Source organism: Trachurus japonicus, chromosome 15 (assembly GCF_045865225.1).
Source record: "Trachurus japonicus isolate A0001 chromosome 15, Traja_1.0".
Classification (NCBI taxonomy): domain Eukaryota; kingdom Metazoa; phylum Chordata; class Actinopteri; order Carangiformes; family Carangidae; genus Trachurus; species Trachurus japonicus.
Window position 1 is genome coordinate 17,307,407 of NC_140921.1, and position 14,021 is coordinate 17,321,427.

Genomic DNA, 14,021 nt, shown 5'->3' on the forward strand with positions numbered 1-14,021 from the left:
GCTCAGTCGTTCTTAAGGCCACTGACTCAGGCAGCAGTGTTAACCATCAGGAGTTACACAGCCTATATATCACACACGCTTTTTAAATGCATAGTAGATAAAACAATCTCTGACAGCAAACTTAATACTGAGTGAAGGTTAAAGTATGTTTGTGCCAAACATTACAGTATATCATCTAAAATATGTCCCTGTAGTGTTGGGAGCACATTGCCCTATTTGAAAGAGACAAGTGAATGACATAAGACACAAAGCAAATGGGAATATGAGTACACACCCAATAAATAAACACAACATGAAACAACCTTTTATCTCCACTTCAACTTGCTGAAAGAAAATTACATCATAAAACATAGTATCAGACATGCTGAAGTGAAAAGAATTGGTTTATGTGATGGCCAATGCAGGACTGGTGCTAAGTCATGGTCACAGTCTGGCTCCACTATCTCCACAATAAAAAAAAAAATGGCTTTAGTTTCGACAGGTTATTATGTATTTTAAAACTGAAATTCATATCTTGTGTTGTGGATAGTGTCAAGTATAACATTTGAAACAGTGACACACTTTGCATGATAAAATATGTTCCCTCCTGCTGTATGGAGGAGTTCTAAGAAAAAATCTGCGATGTATTTTTCTAAAATTCATCTTGAGATGCCTGTATAAAGATGCTTCTATTCATTTATCCGTCAAGAGAGAGTAAGCAGTGTTTCAGCTGTATATGCTACACAGCCCAATTATCCTGGATCAAGCCAGTCAACATGAAGGAGGAGAGTGTGGATAAAAACACCAAGACGTGACTCAGGTCAGGGTTTGTCTGTAGCACAGGAGCAGCATCCACAATGAAAGCAGAGTGAATAATAAGCAATGCCCCCACTTATTATTTGAACCTCTCAACTCAGTGACTCACCAGCAAAGAGAGGACGACATTTGTGTTTTTGATTACAGTGTCTTTGAATTCTCTGATTGCCACATTATCTGCTCCATTTTTCAGGATCAGCTTGTGTTTTACATGTATATACGTAAACAAATTACAGCTTTGAAGTGCTCTCACTGACAAAAATATAAATGTGCAGACATTGCATTTAAAAATGTAGAGCAAGCGGCAGAGGATCCAATGGGATCAGACACATCAAAAGATCTGAAATCTGAATTATTTGAAATCATACATAATATCATATTTCCAACGGAACTTTAGTTTTAGTAACATCTTACTATTTGTCATGTATACACAAACAGTATAGTCCTGCAGCAAATTACCAGTTCACACATCGGCTCATGTTTCAGTTAGAGATGTTTGCTAATTAAGGGTGTTAACGTGTTGTAGCATTTGTGGTGCACAATCAGCTAAGTGTCAAATTAGCAAGATAGCAGGCTGGTAAGAGCAAAGGCTAATCCTGAGGCAGCCCCCTTAACTATATTTGTCACAACTTTGACGAGAATTATAGGTGCGTATAGGGCATATGGGGGTGGGGGGTTGAGTGGGAGGGGGTGGAGACTAATATTCAACAGGTTCAAAGAATTCCTGCTTGTTGCTAAGGAACTAGCCGAGGGTCTGAGTCAGGAGCGCTGCGTACTCAATGTGAGAAGAATGAGTCAGTGATACCAAACGGAAACGGCGTCTCATCTACTTCACAGCAGTGCGATGATAACTATTAATGGTGAGCGGCAGGAAAGGTCAAACATTCAATGTCACAAATAATGAGGGAGCACATCAGCAGGACTTGAGGGAGACTGCAAAGAAATGACAGGAAATGGCAGCAGGACCAAGTAGAAGAGGCTGAACTCGGCGTTTCCTTACAAATCGAATTTGGTCGGAAATATGATTTTAGACAAGTGTGGGATCTAAACGCTTAGAAGAAACTTTATTAGATCAAACCCCTGTAGATACTTTAACAGCATTTAAAGTTTTTGCAACAGCTGAGCAATAAAAAAGACTTACAAAAGATTTTTTTTTATGGCAACCACCGTACTGTAGACACATCATAAATACCATAACCACGCCCCCCCAATCCCAATACAGTTTACTTGATAGGCATATGGATTACAACTGACATTCACACCTACACACATTTGCATACTTGCTATTTTAAAACCAACCTTGAATTTAAATAAGTAGTATTCATTAATAAATATTAAGTATTTCATCAGTAAGCGGGTGTGTTGTTCTCTTTTAAAGAAAGATTTCATTAGTAATGTCGGTATGTATGTGCCCGTGTAAGAAAGACGTTTAGCGGTGCAGAATATAAAAATCTTGACGACGACAACATAAACACTTCATAAGACAAACACAGAAATGTAAGTATCCTTTCCCGTCACAATAAGGAAAGTCAAATGTATAAATATGATAGTTCTAAAGTGCATCTGTCAAAGACTTGTCGAATGAAAAGTCATCAGTGGTCCTATTAAAAAAAAAAAAGGCTTACAAAACTAAAAACAGACATGTTTGAACGTGCAGCAGATATATTTAACCAAAACTACCTACATACATGCACAGGTTTTTTTTTTGTTTGTTTTGTTTTGACGTAATGGGAAAGGAATAAGGTAACAGATAAAAAGGATAAACGTTTTCACATTGTCAAGAGGTGATAATTAGTTCTGTGCCAATTCAGTCAACTCTTGTTTGTTCACACTTGGCTTAACAGACTAGTTTATTTGAATTCGAAGCAAACTTGGCTGATAAAAAAAAGCACAGTGGTGAATAGGTGCCTTCTCTCTGCTAGAAATTACTCTGCAAAATCTCTTCGGTTCAGTCACTGAAAACCTGTGGATTCTTCAGGTTGTCCGTCGTCTAGAGGAGAGGGTTGTGGGGTCTAGATCTTAGGCAGCTTGGGAGCACTGATAAGAGGGTTGGTCTCTTGCAGAAATCGCCGTCCGGCACTTTTGTAGTCATACGTGCAGTCATGCGTCTCTGCGTAGCGGTGGGTGGCACAGAAGTTGTGACCGCACCTAAAAGATTTAAATAAACACATTTCACTATGTATGCAAAAAACCCACCTCATCAGGACATAATATTTTATTTTTAGTCTTCCTCTCAAGCCCTTTCAGTCAAAAAATGACAACAGTTTCTCCATCAGCAAACATCATCTGCTCAGTCATAAGGCTGTTCTTCTCAGTCACATGACTCCCTCTTTTTAACTTCTCTGGAGGAAAAGTTTTCTTTGACTAAAAATCCCCTCACATGTCCTCTAATCGATTCACAGCAGTCCAATAGTGGAGAGAACACACGCTATTATAGACGTGTAATTTATTTCATCAGTGAGCAACCTTAATCACACAGGTTACCAGCCTTTTGGTTAACAAGGAGTTCTATCCTTTAATGACTCATCCTCTTCAAGTGGCCAATGTCAAGAGATTAGAGTTACATACTGTTGCATCAGATTCAATGTGTACGCCTGAAAAAAGACCCAGGAGACAGAAGTGATCTAGACTGATGTCGTGGGGAGAAACTCTAATAAGCTTAATAGCAGTGAGCAGAGATAGCGATTCAATGGAGAGACAAAATGATAAACTAAAAAAAAACCTCTTTGTACAAAAAGGGGGTTTTAAAGGACAAGACTGAGTGACAGACGGAGTAACTGATTGAATGACTGAGTGAGTGTGAGTGACTGGAGGGATTTGTACCTGCACTCGTAGCTGGTGGCCAGGCCAGTCTTCTTGCCACAGAGGAAGCAGTGCTTTGCGCTCTTCTTCTTGCTGCCTGTGGGAGCCTTGACTGGAGGTAGGTGGTAAGTTGGAGTGCCTGAGAGAAGAGGACATTTTTTTTTATACTTCACAGGAGCCTCTGTGGAATAAGCTGATCATGCAGTGAAAAGGTTTCTATCGGTGGAACAAATCTGCACAGTCCAATAATGTAGCTAGGCTCTCCTCTTTGAATGAAAACATTTCAAGTATCCCTGGTGTCTGCACACGGCATAAGACTTGTTAGGAATATTTCTCTTGACATACAACTTTCTGATGAAGTCGGGTTGGTTTCATTTGTGCTTGCATAACACAGAATTTAAATTTGCTTAAGCCACATCCATCACATTACTCAGAGAGTCAAGGTTGGATCAAGGCAGAATCGTGCAAGTTAGGTAAAATTGCATTTCTCTGTTTTGCACTTCAAACCCATGCAGTGATGCCAAAGTAGATATTTTAACCACCTGTCAAAAGGTAAAACACCTACTGAGGCTCAAAAAACTGAGTTTGGCCGGAAACCCAATATCGTTTAAAGTTTGTCTCAGTTTCTGATTCATCGTCTTTCCACTGAGCAAAAGGAGAGTATTTTCATACCAAGCATTATATCTTATTAATGTCTATCAGATACCAACTGCCTCAAAATAATCCTTCAAAAACACGGCGTTCAAAACTGTCAGATTCAATTCTTCTCATCTTGGGTTTCTTTGTTATCCCTGGCAGTTGTATTAGAAATGATGTGTGAATTTCAAATTAGCTGCAGTAGATTGAACTTGACCTAAAAAAAGGAGTAAATCTGTGACACTTTAACGGATTGGTCATGTATGTTTCAAGCAGAAAAGAATTTGAGGAAACAGCTTTGCCATAGGAATCAGTGCCCGTTATAATTTCAGGAAACATGTCACAAAATACTCTTCAGTTCATTTCCGGGAGTCAGGGAACACTGGTTTATGTCAGCATGTACTCGTGATAATCGTGTCTGTGGAAGCATGCGGCTCAGCTAGGTTTGTGAGCCGTGGGGATACGGGAACATACAGATAAAACTGACAGCTCTGTGATGAAGGTACAGGAAGCTTGCTGTCAAGCAGCTGGGCGTGGGATTGGATTTTTATTTGTTTCGTGCACTTTAATCTTCTACCATACAGGCATACAGAGGATTCAGATATATTCAGACCCATTCACATTTTCTACATTCTGCTGCACTGGAGCCTTAATTAGAATTTGACTACATTTGACGACATTTAATTTAGGGCTGTCCCAGTTGAGTTTTGTTAACTCTTGATCCTTATCAGATTCATTAAATAAAGAGGATCTGATCTTTCAGCAGATCTGGTTCTGAAGACACATGATGCACCGAGAGAGACAAAAGTCCCTTTTTGGTGTAACAAAGTATGTCAGCTTGTTTCAGTTGCTGTCAGTGCTGATAGCTTCATTAAAACTGCTGACTGCTGTTTGTTTGTGTTGCCCTGCAGTTCAGTCAGTGGTCACACAGGAAAAGGTTCCAGTGTTTTAATGAAGCACAATGGGAAGTCTGTAAAACTGCAAGTACCTGGGGCCCAATGGGTTTTTATGAAAAAAAAAACACTGAATTATAGAGCAATTAAAATATTTATTTACAGGTCTGTTCTTTCCTAATAATTTCCAAGGACATTTCCTGGAAATAATTATGATATTGTAATTATAGGGAAATAGATTTACCTTGAAACATGTCCACCTAAACCCCTATCATACAATTTATTATTGGAAACTTTATTCAACTCTGTTTTCCCTAAAATTAGTACCAAATTACATAGGTCTTGCCAGGAAATATCTGGAAAATTATTAGGAAATTGTAGACCCTAAAATAAATCATAATATTTGCTGGTTGTTTCAGATGCAGATTTTCCAGTGTAGCTTTTGCTACATCTCTAATTATCCAATGATGACAATATTAGGACTATTTTTTAGCAAACAAAACAATAATATCTACATTTAATACTCTGTGAATATCACTGTCAACTCAAACCATTGTGGGAAAAAAGTACTCTTGTGTGGTTAGACAGAACTGAACTCTTTGCCCTGAAACGCCAAATGCTACTGTATCCACCGCCTACAACTGGACAACACCCTCCTACAGTGAAGCATGGGGGAGAGCAACAAGCTACTAAGGATGTTTCTTCCCAGACAACAACCTTGAACACATAGCTAATTAGTGCCTAAACAAAAAATAGTCATTAGTTGGTTTGTTCATCGCTGTTTGAAGCTGACTCAGGCTTGACCACCTCCAATAAACTCTCCGCCTGTGGTAAACACTGAATTCAAAAATGGTAAACAGAGAGTCTTGACTCACAACTTTGTGCATCGATCCGTGTGTAGTTATGCATATTCAGTCTAAGCATATCAGTGGCTGACATAAATAAATAGATGAATGTGCTAGTGTGTAGGCCAGCCGCCTTCTGTTGTTTGTACTGCTTTTGCGCTTGTAGAAATAATGAGTACGTAAAACCCTTGTGGTGCTTTGTTGTAGCCCTCAAAGAATGTGTACTGAAGGTTTCCACCATAATATCATCTCTGTGTGTGACTGCACCTTTCAACAACTATATATAGTTCATAGTGCTGAACTGTTTGGCTACAGTGTGTGCACTCCAGCACAGCTAGCAGCATTTCAAAATTACAGTGCTGCAAGGTCCACAACTCAAGTGCCCGATCGAAACAGCACAATGCAACACTATCTTGATATACAAGTTCTTAACATTTAGGTGTCTGCATGTCTCCCTTACCTATTCTCCTGAATGAGGTCATGACTCCTCCAGCTGATGCAAGAGTGTTGGTGGCCTGTGAAAAACAGCAACATGAAATGGTTTTAGAGCAGATCAATAAAATGGGCTGCAGTGCTACTACTGAGAAAATTAGATTTGGAAAAAAAAAAAAAAGATGTTGTCCTGGAAAAGAGTCTAAATCACTTTAACAGTCCAAGTATGTTCAGTGGTTTTACAAGGAATGAACTTGCTGCAACAGGACAGCCTATTATTTGGAAGAGCCAAAGAGATATAGAAAACCGATGCCCATCAGAAGGGTAGCTAAATACAAGATCAAATTCAAGATAACTTTTTTCATAGACCTGACTCTGATTTCTAATATTTTAGCCAGACATTTTAACTACATAATACATGTATGTATCCGCTAAAATGCAAAGCAATTGGAATTAATTTCATAAACCTGGCTGAGATCTGACGATATGATTCTTAACTATTTAGCTAATATCATAAAAAGATAATTTTGACAATTATAGCAAATTATAGTTCTAGGGACATTATTTCTTAAGTTTAAGTGAGTACTTTGCATAATGCATTCTTTGATGACTCACATCAATACTTCAAAACACATCAGATTCTTTGAAGCTCAAACTAAACGTGAACATTAAAAACATTTTCATAAATTTAATTTCAAGAGCAAACACTGTTACCATGTAGGAGGCTGATGCTTGGTGCAACGGTGACATTTGTCTAATGAGACCATCCTGAAGGAGCCTGTTAGTCGGGATGGATGGTAGTCTGGAGCCATGGCTGCTCTGTCCTGAGGCAGTGGCAGGAGGCAACGCCAGTGAAAGTCCCAGACTCTCTCCAAGGCTGTCCCTGCTGCTGCTGCTTTCTGGAGCTCTTGTGGAGAGAGAAGCCAAGAGCTCAGAGTTGTTCAGAGGCCCCAGTGGCTCCTTACAGGCTTGGTTGGCCAACTTAGCGATGCCTCTTGCTTCCCTTTTTGAGATGAGCTCTGGCCTCTTGCCAGGTGACTCCACTTTCACGCCTCGAAGGCGTGGCGGAGGAACTGATGAGGAGGTGGAGGGGTGAGAGGATGCGTTGCCTGGCTTCACTTGTGCAGAGGATTGTGCTTGAAGGTTGGGCTGTAAACAGGAAAGCGTGGGATCAAAAGGCTGAGGCAGCAGTCTGGTCGAAGTGGATGGAGATGTGGAGGCAGGTAATGGAGAGCAAGGACTCATGTGGAAAGATGTGCCAAGCTGCGTCCTATCAGTTCTGCTGGTGAGAGTATCACTTGTCCCAAGTGTCCAGGTACTAAGTGGGGTTGGGGAGAGGGGCAACGGGTGCTGAGCCCCAACCTCAAGGGACCGACAACCCCCCTCCGGCTGGGTGGACACATCCAGACTCAGAGGGTCCAACAAATCCCCAAACGGAGCTCCAGGTTTTGTCGGCGCCACCAGCCCTGCAGCCTCCTCTAACAAACCCAGCCCGACCGCTTCCCCTGCAGGCTCAGCTGCGTCGAAGGCGGCTTCGGGCGGCCCCCTGGTACACAGGGGAGGGAGCTGAGGGTACACGCAGTCCCGCATCAATCTGGTGGTACCTATGTCCAAGCGAGAAACTTTGGGAGGGGGCCGTATCTTTGCAAAGGGCGGGCACGTCTCCCACGGCTCCTCCTCCTGAAGCATGTAACAAGACGGCGAGGAGAAAGAGGGAGGCGGTCGTCTGGGAAAGGACAAGTGGGCAGAGGACGCAGCACTGGAGGGCAGGGAGGGGTCTGTGTATTCATGGTCGGTGATCGGAGGTAGATGTGCATTCGACTGCCGGGGCGGGTTGATCTGAGGGAGTGAGCGCAGCAGGCGGTGATGGTGTCGTGTGGTGGAAGGTCCTAGCGAGCCACTGCAGGGATGTGGGCTGACAGGCGGCCGCGGTTTGACCTTTGCTGCCTTTTTCGGCTGGAGAACAGAGAGACAGACATTTCAGATTATACTACAGCGCCGTAACACAAGGCACAGTATATTCTCAGCTGTTGTAAAAATTATAAATCAAAGTAGTTATCTCATCGCTTAATTTAGGATGCTCATAGAAATCAATTCTAAAACATTAAAATGTCAGTAAAGTTTACAGTCATGAAAAGCTCTATCCTCTTACAAACGCATGCAAATTAGTGTTTGGTGCAGTGCATCTGCATTATGCAAAACGATTGCAGACAACCATTTTCACACCATGTTTATGACATGCAGGAGTGTGTGAGTCTGCATTTTAAAAATGGTGTGAAAATTAATGCTGTGTCCAGGCTGCATTTGCACTCTGACAGGCAGTAAAACTGTAATTCTGTCACTCTGTGATCCGGGCAGACTCCTACTTTCTTGTTGAGGTTCATGTCCTCCATCTTGGCTTTGAGCAGCTTCATTTTGGTCATGGTGATGAAGTTCTCCAGGCTCTGCTGTGCCGCTGCAGAACTCTCTCCATCCTCCTCCTCCTCTGCATACACGTTATACACCGAGCCACCACTAGAAAATATGAGAGGCAAAAACACTCCCTCCGTTAGTGATCTAAGAAACACAGCCTGACGCTGTAGTGGTTCACGAGCATCATTGAATAATCAATGTTGAATACTGAACTCCAAACTGGCTGCATAATTATATAATGATACTAATTTATTCTGTTGGTTCCTCAGTCGTGACTCCTTTCTGCATAATTCTTAAAACTTTAAACCTAATGCAATAATGTGTTTACAATTCTGATGTTTTTGTTACATGACTAATGTGGTTCAACCAACCCCCAGATTCATTAATCATTAAATTATCTTAAAATAAAAACATTATGACAGTATCCTGACCTCAGAGATTCAGACAGAGGAGTCAGGGTGCCATCTCCCCTGTCAACCACTCGGAAGAAATTTAGCTGGTCGCCCTCACGATAAACCACAAATGTGACCTGCTTGTTTGTCACGCTTTTCTCCCAGCCCTCCTCCTTTGTGCTCTCCATCAGATCAGCCACCTCTTTGACAGGGTCCTCCATGGTTACTGAGAAAGATATTATTAAAAAAACAACAACAACAGAAATCAGTACATTTTGATTGTCTCATTTACTATCATGTGACTATGCTGTGTTTTGGTCTGTTACCTCTCCTGGTGTTAATTGGCCCTCCCCTCATGGCTAGGACCAACTTCAAAGTGCAGCCCTCTGCAATGCTGCAAACACAAACAGGATGATGGTTAATACAGAAGAATGGATGAACAGTATTAGACATTAGATATTGAAAAGGTTATGTGAAAAAGAATTTCCCTAATAAGGGACAATAAAGTCTAATGTCTAATGTCAACCTCCCAGTGTATGCAACTCGAACAGGGGAGAAGGGACTGAACAGTAGGCAACATCTACATTAAAGGGCAAAAAGGTTTACTCCTGGAAGAGGCTCTGATCTAAAGTAAACAGCACTTTGAGGGTCAGGATGATTTCCAGATGACTTGAGCACGCCTGGGAATATCACTGGAACATTTCTTTCATACGAGCAGATGTTTCATTGCCTACTCTACCTCTTGTGAGTCTAAAACTCCAAAAGCGTACTGCAGTGCGATAGGCAAGCCTAGCAAGATCGCACCAGAGGCTGCTCATGTGGAAAATTAAGTGACAAGCCTTCATAACAATCACCATCAACAACTACCATCTGCAGCCAGCAGAGCACTGGAGGGTGAGGTCTGCATCTCATAAACTGACAAGAGTTAAGGGACAAGCTCTCTAAATATGACCATGTCACTTGTCTCATCTAGCTCCGAATCTGTGGCTCATTTACAACTTGCTGAATTAAATCAAGTCTGAGTCACTGCCACAGCAGGATGGCTTATAAAGCGCACATGCAAATTATACTAAATGCATGTTTTCAAACATTACCAGGAATTCTGTAACAAGCCTTGTCTGTGTGATTTTGTCTGAGTGTCAGTGCTCTGAAAAACAGGCAGTATTGGGAGAGAGAAGATTTACCCATAGTCATGAAGACAATGTTCATCGTCCAGCTCCAGATTATTCCAGATAAGATGTTGCTGGGCAACAGGGATACCTTTGCAGATAATAAGAGGGAGAAGGTAAGAGAGAAAACAACCACAGTTGACAGGACCTGTTTATATACTACTACCTTCAGGAATCTGAGAGACAACTGAGGTAGGAATGCTGACAACAGAAGCAGACACACACTGCTAAAGATGATTCATGTCTGCCCCCTAAAGACCGGATTATGTAACTGCTGAAAAACTGCAATTTATAGAAATGATGCATTGTCCATTAAAATAGTACAAATTTTGAGAATGTGATTGTTTTTTACCGCACCATACAGGAAGCTTCTTTTACAGCTTAGACTGGCAAATGCATGAGGTTGTTTGGACTAAACTGTCTCCACTGTATCTAACGTCATTGAAAATTAGACAAAACAATAAAGTCTCAGAAGGATGGCAGCCTAATGAATACAAAGGCTCTCCAGATCTACTCCTTGGAATGAGATGGAGAGTATGCATAGTCAGGAAGCTCTCTCTGCCCACAGCGAGTGAACTTGCTGACCCAGGGCTGGAGGTGAGCCAGTGTTGGTGAGAGAGCAAGTGGTCCCTTCATTGCTGAGTGGTATGCTCCATCACAAACACACAGACTTGGCTAACACATCCCCACACACAGAGCACAGAGAGGCCTTTCTGACCAAAACTGAAAACAGCTGCAAAGAATGTAGATATGGGAGGTCATATTGATCTACAACAAAGCAGCCTTGAAGGATTTTCCATGGTGAAACTTTGAAGAAAATCATTTCTTGATAAGTAAGAACCACTGAACACATTCTTCTCAAACTGATGAAAACACAATATGCTACACTCCTACACTACACTGCAGAACAGATTTTCTCTGTGTTCATTCATTCGTGGTGCCTCCAGTGTCTTGTGAGGAAGACAAGCCAGCAGGTGAGCCCACAAATTTGTTGTGGTAATAATATTTAAACTGCCTGACCCTATTGCACAGTTCTGAATGAAGAGTGCATCTATTATTTCTTTAAAAAAAATAGGACAGAGAAGGAAGATTTTACAAACAACCCACTACTGGAGCACAAGACATGGCCTGCAGTACCTACATACTGAATTTTAGTTTGAGTTTTCTATCCATTCTTTTGTTTAATTAATTTAACCTATTGAGCAGCTCTAAATTAATTAAATTGCAGGAACATAAAAAACAACACTTTGAGAGCAGTTGTATACAAATGGCCAAATGGCCCAATTAGTACAACATCCTGGGTTATAAAATATGGGCATTATTTCTTAAAAACATGCAAGCAATAACAGGCAAACTTTAAAATAATACACTTTGTACCTTCCAGCCTCTGGATCTTTGCCTTGACTGAAATGACAGCCTCATAGGGCAACACACGCAGCTCAAAACAGGTGCCTGTCAGCGTCTCTATGAAGAGTTCCATAGTGTCATAGAAAGGGATCTTATAATGAAAAGCTCCCACACTGTCGTCATTAAAGAAGGGTGGCTCCTTCCTGTCGGTCATCTTGGCAGGTTGGAGGAGAGAGACTTCAGGGAGACAGTGAAATGGGAGGGCTGGCCCAAGATGAGGGAGAGAGGGACAGGCACTGCTCACCGGCCTCACAACCGTCACACATCCTGCAGGATGACCACTGCTGTAAAGGAGAGTCAAAAACATTGACTGATTAAAATGCATTTTCAGACGATTTGATTAGCTCACACACTACCAGCCTCTGCAATCAATTGTTTTAGACATATGTGCTCCCCAAAAGTTGACACTGTGATCAGCGGTACCGGTAGTTTTTTTTAACACATAAACCCAGAAATTTGTCATTTCACCCAATAATGTATTTAATAGCATTTTCTCTCTGTGTGGGGGTCTATTAAACTAGACTATACACATTCTATACATAGGAAACAGGACTGTGGGAGATATTCACACAATAACTTAGCAATTAGCAATTAAATTATGTACCTGATGGAGTAGTTCTGATAGTAAAACACTTCACACTATGCTCATGCATACGAAAACAATCTCCTTGAGAGGGAACTTGAACTTGTCTTGGAGTACCTTTTAAATTGAGTAGCACTTGTTTGGGAGCAACAGCATGTATCTGTGGCAGCAGACATGTGCAACCATCTTATGAAACATTCAGGGCAGCATTTAGGGCACTGGCCAAAATTCAAGATCAGGTGTGTTACATAAGCCCCATCAGTGGTATGAGGTGTCCTGTGCCTGAACGCAGCCTTTGAGAGATCACCTCTTGTGTCACTTGACTCTCCAACATTTTATCACATATAATCTGCATGAGAGCCAGGTCTGGATAAGGACCAAGTGTTGGATTCAGCGTCTGAAATGATGCTAGGTCATATAACCATATGGGCTTCTATCACTTCACTGCAGAGACAACAGAAGATTGTAGGTTACACCTTTCCCATTGAGAAGCCAACAGTTCAGTTTCTGCTGCACTGATGAGATCAATATGTGGATACAAAATATTATCTTGTCACCATGTTTTTTTTAGTACAGCTATCCAAGGCACCCATAATGCACTGAGCCAGTCAGCGGATATTTTCTACTTTGCTGTTTATTGAGGCCCAGCACAGGAGCTATAGTAACTCACTCACGCGTTTAAGTAAGGTATACGACACCGAAGACGACGTGTCCTGCTGATTGTTGGCTCTGTATTGTTAGTATTCATGGACTGAGGTGTACCAATCCAGAGACGACAGGGTTGTCACAGCAAAGCAATCTCTGGAAAAAAAATGGCTTGGTTGTCAGATTACAGACAAAGCTGTGTGTGTGTGTGTGTAAAATGCCTCTAGCGATAACAATAAAAGTGGTTGACCACATTACCAAAGCGGACACCAAGGGCCAGGTCGGGGGAAAAAAGAAAGAGAGATCATCTGGGTCAGCTAGCTGCATGACAACGGGGATGAATGGAGTTGGCATTCGTCTCAATACATTTCCAGTGGCTAACGTTAGCAAAGAAGGGTCACAAGCAGTATTTCTTCGTCGCAGTTTTAAAAAAAACACAAAGGTCTTTACCAGATTTATGCTGTTAAACCCGCGCTTACCCGTTATCCTTTGCAATAAAACAGTAGCGAAGCCCCGTTAGCCAACGCTGCTAACGTTAGCTTTCGTTGCCATGTTAGCCAACAACTCAAACAATGGCTACCTTTCTTGGTGGTTGGCTAGCAGGCTGCTAGGCTACATCCACAGGCTTCAGTCCGGTCCAGTCCGGCGCAGCTGTCGAGGGAAACGTTACGTCCAAAACTAAACTCATGACGTTTCCAAGCTTAAAAACTACACACGGAAAGAAGTCAACCGCACCGCCGATGTCGGTCGCCGTTGTCCCATTGTTGGCGACAGCATTATACTACCTGTCAGACGAATGAACAACACCTTTGTGATGCCTGATGATTGACAGGACAAAGGAACCAATTGGCGCCACGTATGGTCGATGTGGGCGGGACATGACGTTGTCAGCGCTGGGTGTCAAAGGTGGTCACCTTTACCATAGACACATCCTGCTGTCTTATTATCATACCGTACATCTAATACTAAAAATCAATCAAATATGTGTTTACAACATTAGTACAAATTAC

The 14,021-nt window shown here is 41.8% G+C and overlaps 1 protein-coding gene across 4 annotated transcripts; it reads right to left on the bottom strand.

Moving 5' to 3' along the window:
• Positions 1-1,833: 1,833 nt before the first annotated feature.
• zfand4 (zinc finger, AN1-type domain 4) lies at positions 1,834-13,843 on the bottom strand. Of its 4 annotated transcripts, none has more exons than XM_085800061.1 (10): positions 13,592-13,843; positions 11,754-12,067; positions 10,392-10,467; positions 9,534-9,601; positions 9,247-9,433; positions 8,770-8,917; positions 7,118-8,359; positions 6,432-6,486; positions 3,619-3,736; positions 1,834-2,943 (listed from the first exon to the last, which is right to left on the bottom strand). In XM_085800061.1, the coding sequence occupies exons 2-10, from the start codon at positions 11,935-11,937 to the stop codon at positions 2,808-2,810; spliced, it is 2,214 nt and encodes a 737-aa protein (XP_085656187.1). In that variant the 5' UTR covers positions 11,938-12,067; positions 13,592-13,843; the 3' UTR covers positions 1,834-2,807. The 4 variants fall into 4 exon arrangements, with proteins under 4 accessions (XP_085656187.1, XP_085656188.1, XP_085656189.1 ...); XM_085800062.1 differs by having other exon boundaries at positions 13,491-13,843; XM_085800063.1 differs by having other exon boundaries at positions 11,754-12,064; positions 13,592-13,832.
• Positions 13,844-14,021: the final 178 nt, after the last annotated feature.

What these genes read in the sequence shown, in the direction of transcription:
- zfand4 (XM_085800061.1), bottom strand. Translation starts at nt 11,937, where the DNA reads ATGACCGACAGGAAGGAGCCACCCTTCTTTAATGACGACAGTGTGGGA. An exon ending in GCCAATTAACACCAGGAGAG is followed by an intron (nt 9,434 to 9,533) that starts GTAACAGACCAA and finishes TATCTTTCTCAG; the next exon opens with TAACCATGGAGGACCCTGTC. An exon ending in GCCACCAGCTACGAGTGCAG is followed by an intron (nt 2,944 to 3,618) that starts GTACAAATCCCT and finishes TAAATCTTTTAG; the next exon opens with GTGCGGTCACAACTTCTGTG.